This window comes from Gopherus evgoodei, chromosome 3, assembly GCF_007399415.2.
Source record: "Gopherus evgoodei ecotype Sinaloan lineage chromosome 3, rGopEvg1_v1.p, whole genome shotgun sequence".
NCBI classification, from domain to species: domain Eukaryota; kingdom Metazoa; phylum Chordata; order Testudines; family Testudinidae; genus Gopherus; species Gopherus evgoodei.
Window position 1 is genome coordinate 7063624 of NC_044324.1, and position 24940 is coordinate 7088563.

General features: G+C 64.4%; 2 protein-coding genes across 8 annotated transcripts in view; one reads left to right on the top strand and one right to left on the bottom strand.

Moving 5' to 3' along the window:
- The window catches only part of NCKAP5L (NCK associated protein 5 like), a 37124-nt gene extending 25766 nt beyond the window's left edge, over positions 1-11358 (top strand). For 5 of the 6 annotated variants that reach the window (XM_030554856.1, XM_030554862.1, XM_030554860.1 and 2 more), the window contains 7 exons: positions 1258-1371; positions 2643-5179; positions 6267-6426; positions 6535-6613; positions 7019-7342; positions 7970-8112; positions 9762-11358. In XM_030554856.1, coding sequence (XP_030410716.1) covers positions 1258-1371; positions 2643-5179; positions 6267-6426; positions 6535-6613; positions 7019-7342; positions 7970-8112; positions 9762-10001 — 3597 coding nt within the window. In that variant the 3' untranslated portion in view covers positions 10002-11358. The remainder of the gene's footprint in view (positions 1-1257; positions 1372-2642; positions 5180-6266; positions 6427-6534; positions 6614-7018; positions 7343-7969; positions 8113-9761) is intronic. The other variant, XM_030554857.1, reaches the window with a different exon arrangement.
- A 3186-nt stretch (positions 11359-14544) lies between these two features.
- Positions 14545-24564, bottom strand: TMBIM6 (transmembrane BAX inhibitor motif containing 6). Of its 2 annotated transcripts, none has more exons than XM_030554867.1 (10): positions 24460-24564; positions 18992-19098; positions 18542-18650; positions 17993-18113; positions 17603-17651; positions 17423-17520; positions 17272-17351; positions 16620-16720; positions 16174-16246; positions 14545-15850 (listed from the first exon to the last, which is right to left on the bottom strand). In XM_030554867.1, the coding sequence occupies exons 2-10, from the start codon at positions 19045-19047 to the stop codon at positions 15827-15829; spliced, it is 711 nt and encodes a 236-aa protein (XP_030410727.1). In that variant the 5' UTR covers positions 19048-19098; positions 24460-24564; the 3' UTR covers positions 14545-15826. The 2 variants fall into 2 exon arrangements, with proteins under 2 accessions (XP_030410727.1, XP_030410726.1); XM_030554866.1 differs by lacking the exon at positions 24460-24564 and adding an exon at positions 19230-19334.
- Between the last annotated feature and the right edge of the window lie 376 nt (positions 24565-24940).

Consider the following 24940-nt stretch of genomic DNA (forward strand, 5'->3'; position numbering starts at 1 on the left):
GCCACAGCCACCGCCCCCCCTGCTGCCCAGTCCAGCCTCGTCCCTCCTCCCTCCTTCCCCGCCACCCGGTCTGGCCACTGCCACCGCCCCCCCTGTTGCCCAGTCCAGCCTCGTCCCTCCTCCCTCCTTCCCCGCCACCCGGTCTGGCCACAGCCACCGCCCCCCCTGCTGCCCGGTCCGGCATCGTTCCCCCTCCCTCCTTCCCCGCCGCCCGATCTGGCCACTGCCACCGCCCCCCCTGTTGCCCAGTCCAGCCTCGTCCCTCCTCCCTCCTTCCCCGCCACCCGGTCTGGCCACAGCCACCGCCCCCCCTGCTGCCCAGTCCAGCCTCGTCCCTCCTCCCTCCTTCCCCGCCGCCCGGTCTGGCCACAGCCACCGCCCCCACCACTGCCCAGTCCAGCCTCGTCCCTCCTCCCTCCTTCCCCGCCACCCGGTCTGGCCACAGCCACCGCCCCCACCACTGCCCAGTCCAGCCTCGTCCCTCCTCCCTCCTTCCCCGCCACGCCGTCTGGCCACAGCCACCGCCCCCCTGCTGCCCAGTCCAGCCTCGTCCCTCCTCCCTCCTTCCCCACTGCCCGGTCTGGCCACAGCCACCGCCCCCCCTGCTGCCCAGTCCAGCCTCGTCCCTCCTCCCTCCTTCCCCGCCACCCGGTCTGGCCACAGCCACCGCCCCCCCTGCTGCCCAGTCCAGCCTCGTCCCCCTTCCCTCCTTCCCCGCTGCCCGGTCCAGCCTTGTCTCCCTGTCATCCCCCCTGCCGCCTGGTCCAGCCTCGTCTGCCTCCCTCCCTCCCTCCCCGCCGCCTGGTCTAGCCTTGTCCTCCCCTTCCTCCCTCCCCACCGCCCGGTCCGTCCTCGTCGTGCCCCCCCCCCCCCGCTTCCTGGCCACCCCATTTCCTCCCCCAGCCCCTGTCCACTGCTGAACTCCAGGAGATTAGCCCTTATGAACAGCAGTAGCTGGGGTCATGACGAGAGACACTGAAATGCCCTGGGGCTCCTGCCCCCCCTCCAGTGATTGCTCTTTGCCACCTCTCAGCCACAGCTGGGCCCCCCCGACGGCTCCTCGTCGCCTGATCTCCCCATGCCTCGGCCGGCTCCCTGTGGGTTCCACAATCCCGCTGGAATCTTCCTCCTGCCCGCGAGCCTTCTTCTCTGCAGCTCCTGCTGCCTGGTGTCAGACACAGGGAGGGAGAAACCCGACTCCCTCCCCTTCTGCTCCTGTGTCGTCTCTGCCCCTCACTGCCCTGCTTTCGTCCCCAGCTGGCCCTGCACCCGGTGTCCGTGGTGTGCAGCCCCCCGGCCAGTCTCCAGTTGGGCTCAATGGAGAAGCTGGCCCCCTCGCTGCCCCTGGGACGCTGCGCCCTGCCGAGGGAGGTATGTGCCGCGCCCCCTTGGCTCCCCACCCAGCCCAGCTCCCAGCTGCTCTTGGCCCATAGACCAGGAGAGGGGCGTTGGGGGGCAGCTGCTGTCCTCGCCGGGCCCGAGCCCCCCTGGGCAGAGACGTGGGTTCCGTTGCAGGACATGGGGAACTGCAGGGAGGGGTGCCAGGGGAACAGGCTCCAGCCACTAGCTTGGGGTAGTGGCAGGATGGGCGCTGCCTGGGCAGGGTGAGTGGGGCCCTTGCAGGCATGTGGCTGCCCCAGACCTAGAGCCCCCTGCAGAAGCAGCCAACCCCCTCTCCCACTTTTATTTCCCTGGAGCTGGGCCCAAGTGCAGCAGGGCCCTGGGAGCCAGGACTCCTGGGTTCTGTGCCAGGCTTTGCCACAGATAATGCTGGGGGACCTCAGGCAGGTTGCATCCCCTCTAATGCCTCAGTTTCCTCACCTGTGCACTGTGTGGGGAGGTGTTCCCTGGCATTAGCAGAATTGGGGGGGGGGTGTCTCCTGCCCACCCAGGGCGTCGGGAAGGTGCAGAGACGTCAGTTTCCCAGGGCAGCACTTCGGGCTGAAGCTCAGTGGCGGCTTCTCCTGATCGAGGACAGGGTCTATCTTTGGGTCCCCAGTGCCCACCCCCGCACACAGCCTCAGGCTCCCCACTGCTGCCCTGCACCCCCCGGGAGCAGAACCGAGGCTGGGCACCCCCTACTGCACCGGGCCTGACAGAATAGCTCTGATTCCCTCGGGGAGGGTCTCGGAACGGGGGCTGCTGAGGATGTGGGGAGAGGTGATCCCAGGGCACATCCCCCCAGCAGCAGTGCCATGGTACCTGCCATGCTCCTATCCCAGCAGTGCCCAGGCTGCCTGCTGCCAAGTGGGGAGGCTGGCTGGCGTATGTGGGTCACTCCTGTGAGGATCAAGCTCCCTCCCTGGCTGGCCGTCCCCTTTCCCCCCAAACCCAGCCTGCGGCAGGGCGAGCCAGCCCGCTGCCCTTCCACAGCACCCAGAGCAAAGGGTCTTCCCACCCCCAACAACCTGGGCTCCCACTAGCTACCCCATCCCCACTGTCTGGCTGAGCCTTGGGACCAAGGGGGCCCCAGGACCCTGAGCCTACCCCGGTTGACTGCCCCGGGAAGCAGCAAACGGCCACGGTGCAGCGTGCTCCGGCCCTTCCGCTGTCCGGGCTGGGGTCTGGATTATCGAGGGGCCTTGGCGTAGCTGGGAGCCAGGCCCCAGGCATCTCACAGCCTCTCCTGCCCCTCTCCCCAGTTGGGGTACAGCTCTCAGTCCATGGAGGCGTTGTCTCCGTTCTTCAAGAAGAAAGCACAGATCCTGGAGGTGCTGCGGAAGTTGGAGGAGACGGACCCCCTGCTGGGCCCCCCACCCTGCCCGCTGTCTCCCTGGAGGGACCCCCACCACTCCCCCGCTGAGCCCGGCTCCCACAAATTTCAGCCGGTCCTAGCAGACAGCCGGAGCCAGCCGGAGTCACCGGTGAATGGGGAGGGACCCCATGAGTTGTGGCCGTCCTGCCTGCTGCGAGCACAGAATGGCCTGGAGGAGGTGCTGAAGTGGAAGGGCGAGGAGGGGGGGGCCCTGGAGGCTGAGGGGGGGCTCCCCCAGCTGCTCCCCCCACTGTGCTCCCAGCAGAAGAGTGAGGGCAGCTCCTCCTCCTCCTCCGACGAGACGGGGGAGCTGGGCCCCCCGGGTGAGGCCCTGCTGAGCGCTTTGCCTGAGAAGAAGCTGGACTTGGGCCTGCTGTTGGAGGAGACCGAGTGCTACCTGCAGCAGTTCCTGAAGCAGGGCTGCCCGCTCAACGGGGAGCCAGCCGCTGCCTACCGGCCGGAGGGGCCCCCAGGAGCACTGGACCCCAAGCCAGGGGGGCTGGCCAAGGCCCTGAGCCAGGACATGCTCACCGGCCTCTCGGTCATGGGCAAGTGCCAGCCCACGAAGCCAGCGTCAGACCCGGCCCAGGGCGGCGCAGACAAGCCAGCTTTCGGCACAGCCGCCAGCAGCCAGGACCTGGGGCCCTTCCTGGAGCCGGCCTTGGAGCGCCAGGCCTACATCAGCCTCTGCCTCTCCGGAGCCGAGCCCCCCGAGAAGAGTGCCAAGGGCTCCGGCCAGACCTCGGCTCAGGGCAAGCCCAAGCTGCAGCCGGGCTCCGCGTCCCCGGGCACTGGGGCACTTCCCCTGCCCTCCCCCTCCAAGATGGTAAAGTTCCTGAAGATGCCCACGCCCGGGGAGAAGCCCCAGGGCCCCAACCCTCTGCGCCTGAGCCCCCAGCTCACCCGGAGCTCCAGGATCCCCTGCCGCAGCAACAACTACGAGCCGTGCCCCTCGCCCGTGCTCAGCCGCAGGGCCTCCCCCGAGGGGCCCGCGGTGCCTGCCTGCCCCCTGCCCCCTGGGGCTGGCGGCCAGGGTTCCCCCAAGGCTGGCAGACACCTAGCCCCCGGGACGGCCGAGGCCACCGTGCACTTCCCGGAGCCCCATGACTACGAGAATGTCTCGGAGCTGTCGGTGGGCGGCCTGGCCTCCCCACTGGAGCGGCCCAAGGGCTCCCACTCCACCCCGTCACGAGGCGCCAGGCCAGACGCCCTGCACTGCCCACCGGAGTTGTGCCCCTACGCCCCTGCCAAGGAGGGCCGGGAGCGCGGCGCTGAGTCCCCGCCGGCCGCCCGCAGAAATGCCGGGGGCTCCGCCGGGCCCAGGCGGCCTAGGAATAGTGCTGGGAAGAAGCAGCTGGAGCCGGGACACCCGCCGTTTAAGGAGCGTCTCTCGGCGCTGGGGAAGCTGAAGAGTGCTGAGGCCAGGGAGCGGAAGGAGGCGCTGGGTCTGGAGAAAAACAGCTGCCCTGGGAAGGCCAGGGCACCAGGCCAGCTCTGCGAGGAGGCGCTGGAGGCCAGGGCACAGCTTCGGCCGGGCGCAGGCGGGAGCCTCAAACACCAGGAGCAGTGCCACGGCGGGGAGCCCGCCGGGCGGTGCTACTCCTCTGGCTCGGTGGGCTCCCGGCTGGAGGCTGAGACCTGCTCCTCAAAGCACTACGCCGCCAAAGCCCGCCAGCCAGGGGCGCTGTGCCCAGCGGGGACCCCCATAGGCCCCAGGAACCCCCCTAAAGCCCCTCCGGTGCCCCCGGCCAAGGGCGCCAAGAGCCCCCATGGGAGCCCCACCAAGCTACCCTCCAAATCTCCCATCAAGGCGCCGGCCAAGGCTGGGGCTCCCCGCCCGCCTGCAGAGGAGCCAAGGCCCGGTGGCCCCAAGCTGCCCCTCACGCCGCCGCCCAGCGCGGGCCGCAAGCCCCCAGACTGTGCCAAGGCCCTGCCCCTGCCTGGCCAAGCGCTGCCCACGGTCGGCCCCGTGCTGCACTCGGCCATCGAGGAGAAGGTGATGAAGGGCATTGAGGAGAATGTGCTGCGCCGGCAGGGCCAGGACAAGGGGCTGGCGGGCGAGGGGAAGCCAAAGAACTCCAGCGGCATCGCCAGCTGGTTCGGGCTGCGCCGGAGCAAGCTGCCTGCCCTGAGCCGGCGGCCCGAGGGGCTCCAGTGGGGCGGGGGCGCCTCGCCGCTGCGCCGGGAGGGGAAGGTGGCGGCCTGCAAGCTGGAGGCAGAGAGCCTCAACATCTCCAAGCTGATGGAGAAGGCGGAGGACCTGCGCAAGGCGCTGGAGGCGGAGAAGGCCTTCATCAGCGGGCTGGCGCTGGAGAAGGGCCGGCCCCACACCTGTGGCATCCTCATGGAGCAGACGCAGAACCAGCTCCAGGTCATGTACCAGGAGGTGACGGCTGAAGACTTCATGCAGCAGCTGCTGAACAGGTACTGGGCTGGGGGGCGGGGGGAGAGGGTGCCAGCAGGGGTGGAGACAGAAGTGTGTGTGTCTAGGCAGCGTGCTGGGCGCCAGGACTCCTGGGTTCTCTCCCTGGCTCTGGGAGGGGAGTGGGGTCCAGTGGTTAGAGCAGGAGGAGCTGGGGGGCAGGGGGAGAGGGTGCCAGCAGGGGTGGAGACAGAAGTGTGTGTGTCTAGGCAGCGTGCTGGGCGCCAGGACTCCTGGGTTCTCTCCCTGGCTCTGGGAGGGGAGTGGGGTCCAGTGGTTAGAGCAGGAGGGGCTGGGGGGCAGGGGGAGAGGGTGCCAGCAGGGGTGGAGACAGAAGTGTGTGTGTCTAGGCAGTGTGCTGGGCGCCAGGACTCCTGGGTTCTCCCCCTGGCTCCGGGAGGGGAGTGGTATCTAGTGGTTAGAGCAGGGGGCTGGGCACCAGGACTCCTGGGTTCTCTCCCTGGCTCTGGGAGGGGAGTGGGGTCCAGTGGTTAGAGCAGGGGAGAGAGGCTGGGCGCCAGGACTCCTGGGTTCTCTCCCTGGCTCCAGGAGGGGAGCAGGGTCTAGTAGTTAGAGTGGGGGGGCTGGAGGTCCAGGCTCCTGGGTCCTATTCCTGGCTCTGGGAAGGGAGTGGGGTCCAGTGGTTAGAGCAGGGGAGAAGGGCTGGGGGTCAGGGCTCCTGGATCTTATTCCTGGCTCTGGGACGGGAGTGGGGTCCAGTGGTTAGAGCAGGGGGGCTGGGGGTCTGGGCTCCTGGGTCCTATTCCTATTTCTGGGAGAGGAGTGGGGTCTAGTGGGTTAGGGCAGGGCTGGGGGCTCAAGGCTCCTGGCTCCAATTCCCAGCCTTGGCAGAGACTCCCTGAGCCCTCTCTGTGACTCAGTTTCTCCCTCTGTGAATGGGGATCACACACCAAGCTCAGACGTGCTGAGCATGAGGGAGGGGGGAGGTTTTCATTCAGGGCCAGTCGTCCTGAGCCCAACCAGGGAGAGCTGTGTATGCCTGTAGGAAGGGGCTCTGCCCCACTGGCTCGGGGGGTCCAGTCGGCTGTCCTGTCGGCCCCCCGGCAGCTCACATCCTCATCTCTGCAGGGTGGATGGGAAGGAATCTTACGAGAGCCGGCTGGAGCAGAAGAGGGAGCTCCGGGATTTCCAGAGGGTCTCGCATGACGCCAAAGACCCCAGGCTCTTCCGGCCCCCACGGAATGGCATCGTTGGCCACCTGCGGAGCTGTGAGGAGACCCCCGAGAAGGTGGGGAGCGCCCCCAGCCTGGCCATGGCTGGGCTCTGTGCCAGGCAGAGGGGAGGGTAACCCCAGGCGCTGTGTTTATCCGTCTCTCTCATCTCCTTTCCTTTGAAGGGCCCAGACTCAAAGCTCCGGGAGGAAATCCGGTCGGACGACAGCCTGGCCGAGTCAGTGAACTCCCAGCACTTCACAGGTGACCCCACAGGAGGCTGCCCGATGCCACGTGTGGTCGCGATTCCGATCTGTACCGAGCCCTGGAGCCTCCTGGCTCAGCGGCACAAACTCTGGGTTGGGCCAGGCTAGTTATCGGTGCAGACTGTGGCCGAGTGGGTGGTTTGGGAGGCAGGGGGTCTAGTGATTGGGAATTTGGGGGTCTGGACGCCTGGGTTTGGTTCCCAACTCTGGGTGGGGGGTGTGGCCTGCCAGTGGTGGGCGGGGCTTGGAGGCAGGAGGGGGCGGGGCAGTTGATGGTGGGCGGGGCTATAGACAGGACTCAGCCAGGGACTTGTGATCTGAGATGGGCTGCGGGGAGGGACTCCAGGAGGCCCATCTGGGCTAGCCCGGCCCACTGACTCCACCTTGGCCTTGTTGCTCACAGCATGTGGCTCCCTGACACGGACCCTGGACAGCGGCATCGGCACCTTCCCTCCCCCCGACTACTGCAGTGGGGCTCCCAGTAAAAACCTCCCCAAGCTGAAACCCAGCCTGGACCTGCTGCCCAGCCTTGCCCCGGGGCAGCCCCCCGGCGGCACCAGAGTCCCCCGGAAGGCCCGCACGCTGGAGAGGGAAGTGCCCAGCACGGAGGATGTTCTGGCACCCGGAAAGCACCAGAGCATGCCTGCGTTCCATGGAGTACTGGCCAGCGCGGAGCCGCCCCCGAGCCTGCACGGCCACAGAGTCTGCCCTGAAGGTCTGGACCCAGGTGACCCACGGCGTGGGGAGGGGGCTTACGCTGGGCCCAGTGAGCTAGGAGTGTGTGGGGGAGACACGCTTGCACCAGTAATGCCAATGGAGACCCGCGCTGGTTCCAGACACCCTGCTGGGACCTCCAGCCCCCTGTTCACTCCCGGCTGCCCCAGGAAACACCCTCCCCAGGCGACTCCCTCCCACTGAGCCCTGGGGCGGGATCTGGAATGGCCAGTAGGAAATGGACCCTTCCTTGGAGGATGTGAGGAGACCCCTGAGAAGGTGTGGCACACCCCCCAGCTTGGCCATGGCGGAGCCCTTGGAGGGCCAGGCTTTGTGCCGGGGACTGGCAGGTAACCTCCTTGCCTGTGTATCTCCCGCGCCGCCTGGGCCGGACCCTGCCCATTTTCCCCTCTACCAGAGGGTTTAACCCCCACACCCCATCCCGCCCTGCGCTGAGCTGCCCACCAGGGGCCGGGGGCCTGGGAGTGGGGTGCTAGGACAGGACTGGAGCAACCCCAACCCTCACCCCCGTCTGTCCTGCCCACCTTCGCTTGGAGCTGGGCTGCATCCCAGCTTGACCCCGTGGGGTATAGGGGAGTTGCCCTCTGCTAACTCCCCACTGCCTTCCTCCTGGCGCCAGACCCCCGCCTGGAACCCGGCCGAGCGCGGCGAGTGCAGCAGAGCAAGAACTGGACCTTCCCCAACTCCAAGGCTTGCGGCGACTCCGTGAACCCCTTCCTGTGCACGGCCCAGGACCTGGAGGGGCTGCATGGGCTGGCCGGGGTAAGGAGCCCCCCGGGGCGGGGGCGAGGCGCTGGGCACGAGAGTCCTGAGGGTTGGTCGGCGTGGGCAGCGCGGTCCTGCCCTTTGGACCCACGGCCTCGCCCCAGGAACACAGTGGTCCCTGCTTCCCCGGAGCATCACCGCACTGGGGGTGGCTGTGCTGAGACCTGGCTGCTCTCTGGTGGCGAGACAGGCTGGTAGGAGCTGTGGGCACCGAGGGTCTTGGCCCAGCTGTGCTGGGGTCGGGAGGAGGGGCTGTCTGCTGGGTGCCGGGGTGGACAGCCAGGAGGAGCCTGGGATGTTCCCAATGCCTTAACCCTCCCCTGCCAGGCCCCTCGGCCAGCCCCTGGGGCACTGGCACACGGCTGGGCTGGGCTGGGCTGCAATGGGGGTGGGAAGGGGGGCTGAGCTGCAATGGGGGGTAGGGGGCTGAGCTGGGCTGCGATGGGGGTGGGGAGGAAGGCTGGGCTGGGCTACAGTGGGGGGTGGGCGGGGAGGAGGGGGGGCTGGGCTAGGTTGCCATGGGCGGTGGGGGCTGGGCTGGGGGGCGGGGTGGGGGGGCTGGGTTGCCATGGAAGGCTGTCTGGGTGTGTTCATTGAGCTGTGCAGGGCTGGACGCGGCCAGGGCGCTGTGCGACCTTGTGCAATGGTGCTGGACAGTGCAGAGGGCACCCAGCCACAGGCAGGATTTGGCCACGATCCTGCTCCGTCGGGCTCAGCGCCATGGGGGATGGAATTTCACTCCTGTTCCTCTCCTGAGAAAGGATCCAAAAGAAACTTGCTATGGGAGGCCCCTTGGCCCCACTGAGATGCAGCCACTTCTGGGGTGGAGGCAGCAGCAGCTGGCAGGGACAAGGGCTGGGAGTTGGGCTAAGAATTCCCAGGTTCTTGGGCACGCTGCCATGGGAGCAGCAGTGTCTGTGCGGAGCAGATGGCAGCTTGGCACCGCCATGCACACGTGCAGGGAGCTGCAGGGCCGTTTGGCGACCAGCCTGGATTAACCAACGTGCACTCAGGGCCCTTGCACCGGGCTTCTGAGTGGGGGGAAACCTCTGACTCAGCAGCTGTGCGGCACAACCCTGCCCCCCTCACCCCTGTCATGCCAGAGGAGTGGCTGCACCGTGTGAGTGCTGAGCATGTGGAGCGGGGCTGGGGCTGGGGCCAGGAGAAGCTGCCCTGGCGCAGGGGGACGGAGGGGCTGAGATGTTGGTGGGCTGCAGTGAGCTGAAGGGATGTTGGGGTTGCTGGGATGTGTGGGTTTGTGGCTGGGGATTATGTGCGATAGGGGGCTTTTGGGGGTCAGTGTGCAGGATGGGCTGGGAGGTGCACTGGGGGGTGTGGGGTAGAAGGGTCATCCTGGGGTCTGTGTGGGGTGGGTGTGTGGTGGGGTGGGGGTACGTTGCTGTCCAGTTTACAGTAGGGGGGAACCCCAATTTCCGTACTGCCCAGGCCCCACAACTCTTCGATCCAGGCCTGTCTGAGGGACCCCCCAGCCGGCCGGGTTGTTCTCCCTGTCCCTGAGCAGCGTCTGCCGGGGTTGGGGGGGAAGGTGACAGTTCAGGGCTCCCCTCGCTGATTTCAGCTCACCCCCCCCGGCTCGGACCCCTGCCACACGGATCTCTCACGCCCGCCCGTGTCTGTCCCTGCAGAGCTCCGCCTACAGCACCGCGGAGAGGAAACGAGCCTCCTCGGACGGGCCCCGCCTGCCGCCCCCCTCCCCACAGGCGTTCAGCACCAGCCGGACGCCCAGCGCCTCTGACGTGGGCGAGGAAGGCAGCATGGAGCTGAAGTCCAGGGACACGGGGCAGGGCCAGCCGGGCCTGGAGAACTCGGAATCGCCGAGTGACTCGCTGTACGACAGCCTCTCCTCCTGCGGGAGCCAGGGGTAAAGGTGCCCTGGAGCCCCCCTTCGTGGGAGGAGGGATCATCTGGTGCTGGAGTAGGAAGAGCTGCCTGGGCCCCCCCCCGTGCTTCCCCCACCCCTCAAGAGCCTGGGGTGCTTGGCACTGGGGCCGTTCAGAGCCCATTGCTGGCACCAGGGCTGCAGAATCCTGCCAAGGTGTCTCAAACCAAGTCCGTCCGTTCCCCCCCACCCGACAGAGGAGCCGCAGCTGGGGGCCACCACCACATCTTCCACCCCGGACCCCTTTCCAAGGGGCCGGAGCAGCTGCCTCACCCTGGACGCAGCCCCCAGCCATTGGGCAGGGCCCCTGGCTCATCCCTGGTATCGCAGGGCCTGTCTGCACTGTCGTCTCAGCTCTGGGGACGTCCGCGTGGAGCCAGGCTCCTGCACCGCCCTCCCCGTGCGGGTCAGGCGTGGGATTACCTGCCTGGATTGGACCAGGGGTCCCTCGGGTGCAGTCTCCCCCAGGGCCCGGAGCCAACCGCTGCCGAGGAAGGTGCAAGACGCCCTGCAGTGGGGAGGGGTCTCCCCTGTTGGCTAGGGCCTGACCAGACTGTACAGCAGGGGGCGCTGTGCCCTTCTCAGGTAACTGGACGGTCTGTTGTCCTTGCTGCATTGACTGTCCAGCCCCTTCTTAACGCCTGCTTTGCTCTGGTGGCAGTGAGTTCCACAGGCTCCTTATGGGGAAGAGGGAGATTTGCCTTCCTCTCATGCACCAGCTCTGGGTCTGTGCTGGAGGGCAGGTGGGTGCAGCCGAGTGGCGTGAGTCAATGCTATAGAAACCAGGAGTCCTAAGCCCCCATCTCCCCGGGGGTAAAAACGGCTGTGAGTGGCTGGAGCGCAGACTGGGTTTCCAGCCAGCCCGTTACTGGAGTCGTGGAATGGGACAGTGTTCCCCGACTCCCCTGTCTCTTCAGTGCCAGGTTGGGTCCCCCCACCCCTCCCTACTAGCCAAGCACTCTTAGCCCAGCCCTGCCTGCTCTCTAGCAGGGCTGTTCCTTTCCACTGGTGCTGGGGGGCAGACCCCATGAGCTGACCCCAGCTGGGTCCTGGAGCTGCCGTGGGGCCAGGCCGGTTGCTCCCGCCCCTTGTCTTCTGTGTTTGGGTCGGGCTCCCGGTCGTGCTGCCTCCCCTGGCTGCGTGCCCTTCGCCTGGCTCTCTCCAATGGTGCTATTGCCGTGTACAGCCCCCCCTCCCCAGCCCCCCTTCCCTTTCTCACCTTCCAGTTGGGTTTTTTATTCAGTGACGCCGCCCTCCCACGTTGTTTTATTTATCTAAGTTATTGTGGATCCAGCTGTTTATTGCCTGCCTTGGTCTCCCTTCAAACTGCCAATAAAAGGTTAAGAGCGGGGCTGGATTAATGTGTGGTTTCCCGTCCCCTCCCTGCCCACCCACCAGCTGCTTGGGGGGCAGGAACGGGGCCCTGCAGCTCCTGTCAGGCAGGGCAGGAGTCAGTCCCCAGGGCACGGTGCCAGCTCGGCTGGATGCGGTTGCAGATGCCCGTGGAAGTGAGCTGAGAGCAGCACACCCCTACATACCCTCCCGGGGTTCACAAGCCCCCGAGCAGCCCGGGGGCGGAGGGGTGTCAGTCCCACTGGCCCCAGGCCTGTGTTAAACCGGCCCCCCGAGGGGTGCAGCCAGCCCAGGCCCTAATGGCCGACGAACCTGCTGGGGCCGGGTTTGTCACCGGTGCACAGGGGCCGTGATGGACTCAGAGTGAATCTAACGGATCCTCTCTGCCTGCTCCAGACCTGGGGCCCATGGGGTGTGGTGGGAGTCAGGCCATCCCGCTTCGCCCCCAGGGGCTGGGCCCTCCCTCCTCAGAGCTGTGGGTGGGTACCACAGACGCTGACTGGCCACCAGGGCTGCCCCCCACGCGCAGGGCAGGCGAAGAAGGGGGTGTTGGGCCCACCTCGTCGGAAGCCCAGTGCCACCACGCAGGTGTTGAAGGGCTGCTGTGGCGTCAGCGATTCCAGCCATGGTACCGGAGCACAGGAGAGAGACGCCCCAAAGGGAGAGGATCCGTCACCAGCCCAGCGAACTGATGGACCGCTATCCGGGGGCGCTGCTCACCCAGCACTGGAAGGCAGCCACCTCTGAGCGGGGTGCAGCGGCTGTTTGGCATCGGTGCTGGGTCAGACGCCAGGCAGGCAGCGATGATGGTGAAGGGTGAAAGGGGGGAGCAGATGCCAGTGGACACAGCTGAGTGGGGTGAAGGCTGGAGGCGGGGTCAGAGGGGGTGTGGGGCAGGGGCATGACAGGCTGGTTGCTGTGGGTGGGCAAATCGTTGGTGACTTTTCCAAAATCAATGGGCCTCCGAGGGGCATGATTATAATCAGCAGTCACTGGCGTCCCAGGTGAAAGTGTGACCGAGGGTGGAGGGCACGGCTTGGCATGGCACAGGGAGCTGCTGGCTCGGGGATCTGTGGGGCTGGACAGACGGACAGACAGCGCCCCCTCCCGCTGCACTAGGGCTGTGGAGGTGGGGCACTGGGCGAGGGTGGGGGTGTGGGTGGCAGCACCCCCCCCATGGCTCCAGGCACAAACCTGCGGCACCCCCTTGTGTCAGCCGCGAGCCAGTGGCACTGGTTGCAGGGCAGTTGCATCACTCTCCTCCCAGGGCCCCTCCCACTCTGGGTAGGTCGGGGGATTTCTGATGTTCCCCCCAAAATCCTGATGAGCCCTTGGGGACCCCTCCTCCCAGATGCCCCAGTTCCCCTCTGGCAGCTGCCTCGCAGGGCCAGCTCTGATGAGCACACACCTTCCCCCCCGCCCCCAGTGTGGTGAGGGGTCTCCCCAGAGGTGGCACAGCAGGATGTGAGCATGGGGTTGGGGGTCAGCATTCGGGGCTGGCGCCCCTCCGGCAGCCAGGCTGGGCTATGGGCCGTGATGGGGGAGGACAGGCTTTCCCGGGTGAGGGGCTGCCCCATCCCCACCCCAGCCTGTGTTGAGGGGATGAGGCGTTCGCTAGGCAGGGTTAGCAGCGGGGGTGGCATTTTCTGGCCCCCGTTCTTTCTGGCATTGGCGGGGGGACTGTGTACTAAGTGCCTCTCCCTCCCATGGCCCCAGCAGGGTTCCCTCCCAGTGGTGATGCTACCAGCATGAAGCGGACGAAGGGTCCCAGCACGACCAGCTTCCAACAAGCCTGCACGATGAGATACGTGTGGGGACCCAGCTGGCTGGTGACTGTAGGGGCATCCCTGCCCCTGCCCAGCCCATGGGGCACAGCATGGGGGCCTGGTGCCCAATGCAGAGCCCTGCCATGGTGGGGGAGAAGGGAATCCTGGAGCTCTGGGCTTGGACCGTTTCCCTTCCCCACCCCGAGTCCTGGCTGTACTGCTCCCTCTCCCTGGCCCCCTCCCCTTCTCTGGGCCTGGCTGGGAGCCGCCCAAGGGGGTAATTAGTTGTCTAAAGTGCTTTGTTGGGCAAAGAGCTCTTGTGGGTGGGGGGTGCAAAAAGCAAGCGCCAGGCTCCGCTTTAACTGTCCCTACCCAAAAACACTGTGAAATGCAGCATCCATGGACTTATGTCTTCTCAGCCCCTGCTGAGATGCAGCTGCTTCTGGGGTGGTTGGAGTCACAGCAGCATGACATGGGCATGAAGTCAAACAGGACGGGATTTTAAGGGAGAACAGGCTCTCAGCCTGGGAGTCCAGGGCCAGAGCCCCCTCCTGGGAGAGAAGGGCCATGGGCTGTAGGTGGTGGCTAGGCCAGGGTGGCTGCTCAATGCCATCTCCCTTGCCACTCTCACCCACATGTGCTCCGCAGGGCACCAGTCCTGTTCGCCTGGTAGATCGAGTCCGTCTGCACCAACCTAAGAGTGCCCATGCTGCGGACCACACCCCTGGCCAGCTCCTGCCAGTGCTGGGGGGCCAGTCCGGCCCAGTCCTGTGGTGGGTGAGAACAGAGCAGGTTTGCTTGCTCAGCACGAAGGGAAAGAGAGGCTGACAGACCTCCAGTCACCTGTCTGCCTTGGGATCATCCCCACGCCTGACCTGCAGCTGGGGCAGGCAGAGGGCTGGCTGTAGAGATCAGCCCCAGAGAACATAGAAATGGGGGAGGGATTGGGGCTGGCCCTGGGTTCCCCATCCCTTGTCTCAGCAGGGCACGCAGCGAGTGCAGCCCCCTCTGTGGAACAAGCCCCCTGCACTTCCCTAGCCACACGCCTGGTTATTCCTGAGACTCATCTGCCCCCGTGCAGAGACCCCGCGGGATGTGTGTGTGTCTGTGTGTAGCTCTCCACAGCACAGGGGCATTTCTAGGACCGTCACTTCCGCATCTTTCCCTGCCCCACCCTAAGGCTGCCCTAAATATTCCCCTGGCTACTCAGAGGCAGGCTGGCCTTGTGCTCTGGCCACGGGGATGGGATGTGACCAGTCCAGTTCCCAGCACTGCGCCGCCTCCCCAACCTGTAATGTGCAGCCGATCAGCTCTGCCTGAGATCCTGAGATCTTTGGGGCAGCCTAGAGCCACTCCCAGCCGAGGCAGGCGTGTGACCTGACCCCAAAGAAGGAGCAGACAGCTTGGCTGTAAAGGTTAAAGTTTGAGGATTTTTATTTATTTTTTTGTACAAAGTAAGACTATGGAGATTTCATATTTCTGAATCAAAACACCTTTATCTTCACAGTATGAGTTAGATAACGCAGCCAGGGCTGTCAACTGATGAAACAAGAGAAAGATAATTACACTTGTTACGGTATTAAAACCTGTTAGACGTCTCTTTAAAAGTAGATTATTTCTTACATTGTGATTCTTGGCACTGGTTCTAGAGCGAGCGAGCGAGCAAGTGCGCACGACTCCTTTATCCCGAGCAAGCAGAGGTGGAGTTTGGCCTCAGGGGAGGGGAAAAGGAGAAACATGGAGCTTCGGAAAAACATCCGGGGTTCCCAGCTGGGGAGAGGGCGCCTGGCTGGGGGATGACTCAGCAGCCTCGTGACGGGGTGAGGGGAGACTGTCCATTGCAGAGCGGGGTGCTGGAGGCCAGGGCGCTGTGGGGTCGGCTCCAGCACGAGCCAGGGGATGTTACATGACAGCCCCGTGGAGCAGGCCGGGCCGTGTTACTGACAGAGACTAGCCAGGGAGCTCCTCGGCCGGCTGCCTGGCTGGTCCCACATGGGGGAGGTGACTAATCTCTCTGCTGGGACAGGGACAGCCAGGGGGATTCATTATGCAAACAGGCCCCTGGTAGGGCCAGCCAAAGCCCCCATTCCCTGGAGCTGGAACCGAAGCGGTTCTAGGAGCCGAGTCCACGGTGGATCCAGACATTGCCGGGCGTGCAGCTCCTGGGAACAGGCCCACTGCCAGAGAGAACCAGAGCGAACCCGGCCAGATGCTCTGGCCCTGGCTGCAGCTCAGTGAAAGGCCGGGGTGGGCAGGGCTGCTGCAAGATGGAGGTGTCTGGGCCCTTAGGATCTGGGGGGGGGCGGCTCTAGGACAGCCCTGTATGGCCAAGCCCCTGGCCCCGCTCTCACGACTAGGGGAGAGAAGCCTTTGAAGGACCCAACCCTTGGAAAGATTCAGCCAGTGGATCTGGGTGGGGCAGGGGCAGGAGCTGCAGGGTGGGGGGGGGGGGAAGCTGCATGTGGCTGGCCCAGGCCTCCCAAGGAGCAAGCTGGGGGGCAGGAAGGGGGAACCAAACTCCAGGAGGAGGAGCTGCTAATCAGCTGGTTTCTAATCAAAAAAAGCTCAAACGAGAAAACAACCCACAAAATAGGAAAGCGAGTGGCTGCCTGTGGCTGGCAAAGTGCAGCCCGTTTAATGTGTCAGGAGGCGGGAGATAGGGGGGATGGGGGCTCCGGCACCTGGCGTCGCTTCACTTCTCCTTCTTCTTCTTGTTCTGCAAGAGGAGAGGACGCGTCAGTGCCCCAGCCTGGCGCTCGGCCCAGCCTGCGGGTGGTTCGGACGCTTGGCAGCCATGGCTCCAGGGGAACCCAGCACGCGAGCTCGACCTCCTGTGCCCTCGCCAAGCCCTGCGCGACTCTGGCCTAGCTCGTCTCCAGGGGGCTCCTGGAGGGAGGGGCCCTGGTGGGTGCTGGTTGCTGCCCACCGCAGAGCCCCGGCCCAGTCAGTTCCTGGGCCATGGGCCTGCTGGGCTGAACCTGGCCAGTGTCCAGGGGGCCTCGCCGCAGGGCCGGGGCCTGGAGCCAGCCAGGGACTCACCTCGTTCATACCCAGCAGGATCATGAGCTCCCGAAAGATGTTGATGAAATCCAGGAAGAGATCCACGCAGTGCCTGGGGGGACAGAGACAGGCATGGGGGCTCAGCCTGGCGGGGGGCTCTGTGCCGTGCTTTACCCCACACCCCCCACTCACCAGCTATAATCCCTGCCCCCGCTCTGCCCCCCCCCCGCACTCACCAGCTGTTATCCCTGCCCCCGCTCTGGCCCCCCAGCATTCACCAGCTGTAATCCCTGCCCCCGCTCTGCCCCCCCACACTCACCAGCTGTAATCCCTGCCCCCCCACTCACCATCTGTAATCCCTGACCCCGCTCTGCCCTCCATACCAGATGTAATCCCTGCCCCCACTCTGCCCCCCCAACAGCTGTAATCCCTGCCTCCCCACTCACCAGCTGTAATCCCTGCCCCTGCTCTGCCCCCCATCATACCAGATGTAATCCTTGTCCCCGCTCTCTGCCTTCTCAATGATGAGCTGCGTGTCGAAGAGGACGAACCCACACATGACCATCAGCCCGAGGTACAGGTTAGCCTGGTGGGGAGGAGGGAGAGTTAGGGACGGGCCCCCCGAGATGCCCCCTCGTGGCTGTTCAGTGCAGTTCCCCATGTGCAGCAGGAGCTGCTGTCCCTGCCCTGGTTACTCTTCCTCTGCCCCCCAGCTAAGAGGAGACTTGAGCTATGGGTGAACCAGCGCCCGGCCGCCCTGCGGCTGACTAGGAGGACCTAGGGCTCGCTTGCTCCAGAAATAGGGCAGATGCAGGAGGCGACGTTGCTGCCCCACAGCTGGCAGATACCCGAACCAGCTCCAGCCTCGTGGTGGGTACCAGGCAAAGCAGCCTGGAAACATGGCCCAGCAGTGGGAGAGATGAGGGCCCGATCCTGCAGGGGGCCCACCCATCCTTCCCAGGATCGGGCCCTGTCTGCCCAGACAGCAACAGCTGGGCCCAGGCACGGCTCCTGCCAGGTTCCGTCAGCACATGGCCCAGGCCTGCCTCCGGGACCCGCTCCAGCTGCTGCTCCCACAGCCTGGCCCCAGTGCTGATGGCTGCCGCTGCTGGTCGTGGGCGGGGGGGACGGACTCACCGTGAAGAGCCAAGTGGACCCCACAAAGATGTTGATCAAGGAGAAGAGCAGCATCAGGGAGAGGCCAGAGAGCAGGAAACCTGCGAGAGAGAGGGAGGCGTGAGCCCCCTGGCTGGGTGGGGGGCGCAGGGGGGCCGGGGCCGGTTCTTACCTCCAAGGTACAGGAAGCTGCGGCGCCTGGCGTAGAGGGCACTCAGTGAGAAGCAGCTGAAGATCACGGCGGTGCCCAGGAAGGCCGTGGGGATGATGCTGCAGGAAAGGAGAACAGGTGAGAAGAACCGTGACGGACATGGGCACCCAGCCCAGCCATGCCGCGCCGCATGCTGCCTACCTGGGGTTGATGGTGATGCACATTTCCAGGAGAGGACCTAGGTTGGCTCCTGCAAGGACATGGGGACACACTTCAGGACAGCAGCCCCGCCCCAGCCCCGCCCCTGCCCCCCATCATCGGTGGCCAGAGGCCACCTCGGGCTCAGAGCGTCTTCCCTCAGGCCCAGTGCTTAGTGTAGGGAACCCCATGGCCGGACGCCTGGGTCTGCCACCAGCTTCCCCGCCGTGGGCAGCACTAGAGGAAGAGGCCCTCGGCCCCAGGGCGAGGGGCAGTTCAGCGACGGACAGGATGGTAAGTGTCGTGGGCCCAGGCTCCCCAGGGGAGGGGCCAGTGAGGGGAAAAGGGCCCCCCTGCCCAGGAGGTTTAGGGGCAGGTGCCCTCTACACGTACCAGTCAGAAAGGCAAAGCCAGCCAGAATCCCCAGCCTCTTCTGCTCTGTCTCCCTGCTGTGGGGCGTGGCCATCAGCCAGATGAGCAGTCCCAGGGAGCCCAGGCCCGAGAGCAGGCCGAACTGTTGGACAGACAGACCGACCACGAGAAGTTGAGCCTGGTGTGGGGACTGGGGGAGATGCAACACCAGCCAGGCCATCGCGGGGAGTGCGTGGACAGGGAGGAGGCTGCAGACGCTCCCAGGGGCATCAGGTTGCAACACAGGATACCCCCATTCTTATCCCAGCCCGGGGCTGCTCTACCTCCTGAATGCAATGGGGGGCAGCACCAACACGCCCACTCAGGTGAGGAGAAGATGCAGGGGTTGGCAGGGCACTGCCCTCAAGTGCTGGGCACTAGACAGGGGTCTGCAGCACTCCCTGGTCAACGGCTGCTCCTGCGAAGGCATTAGGACCTGGCACGGGTACCCATTCGCCAGCACTCAGTCCGGGGGAAGGAGGTGCCCTCCGTAAGCGGGGGATCGACGTGGCCACCGAGCACAGCCCTTACCCGGAGCAGATGGGTCACCACATTGATGTAGGCTCCAGTTGCTGCCACAAACATGCAGAGAGCAAAGCTGGCATAGACCCTCTTCAGGTGCTGCTGGGTGGAGGCAGAGCTGTGGGGCAGAAAGAAGCGAATCAGCGTCCACCAGGTCTCAGAGCTGCCCGCCCTGGCCTGGCCCATGGCTCCCCGCATGGGCACACTCAACTGACGGCTGAGCCAAGGCGAGAACTGCCACTGTCACCGGATGGAGCAGAAACGCTTCCCCGGCCAGCTGAGGATCCCGAAGCGCTGTGCCCACGCCCCAGGATGGGGAATCTGAGGCAAAGCAGGGACCAGAACCCAGGAATCCTGGCTCCCAGGCCCCCGGCCCCAACCACAGACCCCACTCTGGCCCATTAAGTCTTTGCCCATGGGGATCAGGGCCCGGTGGAGCAAACCGCACTGCACACTCACATGTGGGAAAACTTGAAGAGTGCGTTGAAGTCAATGTTCCGGTTGAACACGTCCATGGTGCTGGCAGGTGGGTGGGATGCAGCCTTCGCTTCGGGGAACTGCACCAGCTGAAAGAGACAGGGCAGGGGACACGCGTCAGTGGGGGCCACAGCTGGACTCCGCTGCCAGAACCAGGTCCTCATGCCCGGCTCTCTGCGCTAAGCCCAGGCTGGCTGCCCAGCTCAGTCCAGAGACCTACCTGGAGACCCTCCCAGCTTGGGGGTCTGAGCATCCTTCTCTGCCCCAGCTGGCAGGGAATGCCCACCCCATCCGACCCACTGGGAGGAAGTGACCTGGAAGTGAAGAAAGAAGGAAAAGAACCGTTCTCGGGAAGGGACCGTGTCCCCACGAGCTGGCACCTGAGTGCCGGTGGCGTGCCCAGCAGGGTCCAGGGGGACCAGACCATGCCACCTCTGCAGCCAACTGTCATCGCAGACCAGGACAGAGCAAGCGACACAACCTGGCTCTGAGCCCCTGCCCCTGGAAGGGTCAGGTCCTGTCACTGCCCCAGCCCCACACCAGCTGGGAAGAGATTTCTGACTCACCGCGGAGCTGCCTGGCGAGGGATCTCCTCCCCCAGCCACAGAGAAACACGACTTCGCTTCGCCCCAGGCTAGCTCCCTCTCGCCCACCCTGCTCTCGGCGTGGCCCCGGAGCACAGCCAGGCAGGAGCTGTGCAGCTGTTGTGCAAACCTCTCTGAAGCATCTGGCATCTCATTCCCCAACCCGGGGCTCTGGGTCCAGCGTCTAGATGGTGCAATTATTGCAGGCTGTTGCAGGGCTAGTCACAGGCTCCCTGCGAGCCCAGCTCCCCAAGGGTTTCCACTTGGCAGGCGAGAGCGGCTGGAAAGTGCCTTTGTTCAAGGCTTCCATTAGCGCCCTAATGACATCCCAGGCGGGGCTGGCACTGGACAGGCTGTAGCGCTAGGTTCAGCCACCTAGGCAGGGAGGCTCCTTGCTCCCTGGCCCTACATGGCTCCATCCCACATTTGCCTGGGCTGCCACAAGCCTCCTGTCCATTAGGAAATCAAACCCCAGCGAGAGCAGGTCTCTCCAGCTGGGCTTTACTGCAGAACTCACTGTGCAGAAGCCAGTTCAGCCACTGGCTCCAGGGGCCCGTCCCAGCGGGGGCAGAAGGGGCTGGGGAGTGAGTGCCATGGGACTGGCTTGCAGCACGTTTAATGAGGTGACAGTCCTGAGTGAGACGTGGAGCAGCAGCCAGCGTCCCAGGGACACGGAGCTAGGTCTGGCCATCCCTCTTAAGAGAGGGCCACAGAGCATGTTTGATTCCTTTGCTGGGGCTGGTCCCCAGGGCTGTCGCTGCTGGCAGGGCCTGATGCACGCGCGCTCAGCCAGGATTTCCCAACAGCTGCTCTCCTGGCCGGGAAGTTGGCTGGTATGTGGGACTCTCAGCCCAAGCCACCACTCGTTGTGGATGCAGGTCGCAGTGCAGCCGGAGGGGCGCAGGGCTGGGCATTGCGATGGTTAGGGGCTGGAGAACATTGACACCCTCGGGGTGTCCATGTGCAGCTTGGCAGCATCACTGGCCGGCCCAGAATGCCCAGGCATGGGTGCCAAGCCAAAGGTCCCGATTTGGCAGCATGTGCACAGACAGCAGGAGCTCTATAGCAGCCCCGCTGCTGGCAGCACTGGGGGTGGGGTGCCTGGCTCTCCTACCACCAGTGCAAGGGCTGTCGGGGACCAGATACTTCAGGCCATTCAAGACACGGTGAAGGAGGAATCGTCAGCCCGGAATAGAGGCAGATCCTGCCACAGGCAAGAGCTACCAGCTCCTGCTTTCCAGAGAGCGGGGTGATCCCCTCAGCCCCCCACTTTCCAGCAGGGTAACATTAATGAAACCCATCGGCCTTATGTGCATGCAGACACTCAGAGGAATGGCTTCTCCCGTGGCCTAGAATGCAGCCACCTCTAGGGTAATGCTGCGACTCTAATGTTTCGCAGCACCAGCCCTGGCAGGGAAGGAGGGTCAGGACTCGGCTCCCAAGCTAGAATTAGGGCAGGACACAGCATTTACACCCCAGCTGCAGTGAGTCAGCGCAAGGTTCCAAACTAGGTCGGCACCTGGTGCGTGTTTGGCAGGCCCAGATGGCGGGCGGAACTCACCCGCTCACTACTCCCCCACTGGCCCGCTCGGCTGGGGTTTGTCAGCCTGAGCCCCCTGACCCCATTGGGGCAGAGAGACCCGGGACTGCAGATCAGCAGAGCCAGCCAGGAGCCCTGCCTTTGGGCCCAGGAACTTGGAAAGCCAAAGAGAAAGAAGAACCAGGAAACGCCCCATCCAGAGCCCAGGAACAGCTCATGAGCCTGCCGTGCTGAGTTCAGCTGCTCCCCTACTCGACAGCCCAGCCTCACGGAGCACTCGAGTGCAACGGCGAGATCTGAGTTCACACGGGTGTAACCGGGCTCCGGCTCCAGGCGACGTTCTGAAAGCAGCAGGACACAGCGTCCAATCGCTAGCGGGGACCCCCCAGGGCGAGGTCAGTAACCAGCCTGCCCAGGAGGGAGCCGAACCCAGGCTCATCAATAAATAACTAACCCGGCCGCCCCTGCAACCTTTACCCACCGAGTCCTGGCCTTGCAGCACCTGCTCTGAGGACAGCCTGAACCCCGGCTCCGAGATCCGCCTGTGCTGCCCCCACGCAGGGGAGGGGGAGAAACGCCTGCGCTAGGCAAGGCAGACACCCCCACGCCGGGAAGACCTGCTGGCACAGCCACCCCATGACATCGCAGCCTCCCCTATGACATCATTCCCATTCCCCAGGCACTTTATTCTGCCTCCGGCGGTAGCTGGCCTGCTCGAACAAGCTAGCCAGGCCCTGCCCGAAATCCTGCAGGCCCCATGACTCCCCGGCAGGCACAGCTCTGGTGCTCCACACAACCACAAAGGGGGCTGGCCCACGTCTTTTCCTTTTACACAGCCCTCCCCTTCCTGGGGAGCACCCCCCCCCCCGCCTGAGTCCTCAGTAGTCGCATGGACTCCAGCTCTGCCAGGGCGGATTTACAGTCTGGGCTGTAACACCTGGCCCGTCACAGGGCCTGTCTGAGTCTCACCCTCACTGTTCTCCCCCAGCTCAGAGTCCGGAGGTTTCCCAGCCCCGAGGAGTCCTACACCCACCCTGTCGGACTCCTCTGCTCCCTTCCCCCAGCTGTTCTCTGTATCGGAGCTGGGGAAAGGCCTTTAACGTCTGAGTGGGCGCAGAGCTAGTAATGAGCCAAACTACTCCGCACTAATCGCCAGAATCTAGCCCGCCCAACCGCACCCAGCCGGGTAGCATCAACCTTCCACGGGGCCTGGGCGCCTAGACCCAGCTCTGCTACTGTCTCCATCCCAGCTGCTCCGGAGAGCCCCTTTCAGACAGTCATGCTCTGGGAGGGGGGGTTAAAGACCCCTTCAAAGCGGGGATCTGCTCCCCATTGGTTCTGGTGGTTTGCATCTCCCTTGTTAACTGACCAAACAGAGCCGGAGTTGAGGTGAAGATGAGAGCAGCCAGACTGGGTCAGACCAATGGTCCGTCGCCAGAGCTTCACGGGGAAAGAACAGGGCAATCGTGGCATGATCCATTCCAGTCGTCTGCCGTTTAGGGCTGCCCCAAGCATGGGGTTGCGTCCCTAACCATCTTGGCTAATGGAGGATGGATCCATCAATGGCCATGAATTTACACCCTTTTTTGGAACTCAGTTATACTTCTGGCCATTACAACATCCCCTGGCAATGACTTCTGCAGGTTAGTTGTGCTTCCTCTTCTTTGTATTAAGCCTGCTGCCTATGAATTTAACCGTGTCACCACTGCCTTCTGTACTGTGGGAAGGGTAAATAACACTTTCTCCACCCCACTCGTGATTTTATAGATCACAGGCCCCCCCATTGTTTCTTTTTTAAGCTGAGCAGCTCTAATCTTTTTAGTCTCCCCTTTGATGGAAGTTGTTCCATACCCTGGATCATCTTTGCTGCCTTCCTCTGAGCCTTTTCCAGTTCCACTAGATACCGTCTGAGACGGGGCAGCCAGACCTAGACAGTGTTCAAGGCACGGGTGCACCATGGATTTGTACAGCGGAATTATGATATTTGTCTTGTTTCTTCTCTCTCTTGCCTAATAGTTGCTAACATACTATTGCCCTTTTCACTTGAGCTGCAGTTTACAGAGGATTATCCACAGTGACTCCAGGATCTCGTTCATGGGTGGTAACAGCTCATTTAGACCTCATCATTGTATATGTACTTATAGGATTATTTTTTCTAAAGTGCATTACTCTGCACTTATCTATGTTGAACTTCATCTGCTATTTTGTTGCCCCGTTACCCACTTTTGTGCGATCCCTCTAACTCCCCACAGTCTACTTTGGACTTAACTATCTTGAATAATTTTGGATTGTTCACAAACTTTGTCACTTCACTGACCACCCGCTTTTCCAGATCATTAATGAATATGTTGAACAGCACAGATCCCAGGGCAGATCCTTGGGGGACTCTGCTGTTCACATCTCTCCAGTGCGAAAACCGACCATTTATTCCTGCTGTTGGTTTCTTATCTTTCAAGCAGTTACTGACCCATGAGAGGACCTTCCCTGTATCCCATGGCTACTTAAATCCCTTAAGAGTCTATGGGTGAGAGGCCTTCTCAGAGTCAGTCTGAAAATCCAAATACACTATTTTGACTGGATCACCCCACCCACATGCTTGTCAGCTCCTTCAAAGAATTCTAGTAGATTGGTGAGGCGCGATTTTCCTTTACAAACGCCGTGTTCACTCTTTCCCCCGACAAAGTGCGTTCAGCTACGTGTCTGACAAAGTTCTGTTCTTGACTATGGTTCGTACAACCGCCTGGTATGGAAAGTTGGGCTTACTGGCCTGCAACTGCCAGGATCCCGCCGGAGCCCTTTTAAAACAGGGACCTACAGTAGCGACCTGCCAGTCATCTGGTCCGGGGCTGATTTAGGCCTTGGGCTGCACCCCCCGTTGGCAGTGCTGCGATTTCCTACCCCGGGCGAAGCGCAGCTGCTCCCAGGGACTCTCGCGGGGGAGTCAGGCGATCGCTTTGTGCCAGACCCGCTCCTGCCGCACCCCAGCCGCGAGGCGGGCGAGCCGGGCCGGGCCGAGCCGGGCCGAGCCTCCCAGACCCAGGCGAGCCGGGAGCGGCTGCGCCAGCCGGACCGCCCGGGGCCCCGCGTCTAGCCGGGCCGGGCCTTACAGCCTGTAGCGCCCGGGCCGCGCCGGAGCCGCGGGAGGGGCAGCGAAGGGGCGGGGCCAGGACGCCTGGGTTCTCCGGGGGGCGAACAGGCCTGGGGACCGGAAACAGAGCGGGGGGGCCGAGTCAGCCCCCCCGTTCCGCAGAGCGCGGGGGGGGCGGGGGGATCCATCACCCCCCCCCCACCGTTCGGCCGGGGGGGCCGGGCCGGGCCGCTCTCACCTGTCGCCTCCGTCACCGCCGCGCTCTGCTCCGTACGTGTCTCCGGCCTCGACCTCCTGCGAACGCCTACTACCAGGCCACGCCCCTCGCCGCCGATTGGCTCGCCCAGCTCGGGGTCCCGCCTTCCTCCGCCGTTCATTGGGTGTCCCTGGCCCCTCCGGCACTCGCCGCCTCCCATTGGGCAGCGCTGGGAGGTTTCATCACCGCCACTTCCCATAGGCTGCCGGCCGCGCCCCAGGCGCCGCCATTGGCCCCTCGAGAACCAAACAGGCGTCATTGGCGCACGTCCCTTAGTGGTGGCTCCTTCACCCTGACCAATCATCGCCGCCCAATCAGCGGCTGCCCCGCCCCCGCTGCTCCATTGGCCAGCGCCTCAGGGGCCCCCCAGAGGCCGGAGCTGGCTCTGCAGGCCTCGGCCGGGGAACCCCCCGGCGGGGGTGGGGCGCAGGATGGGGGGAGGCAGCGCCCCCTCGCGGGATGT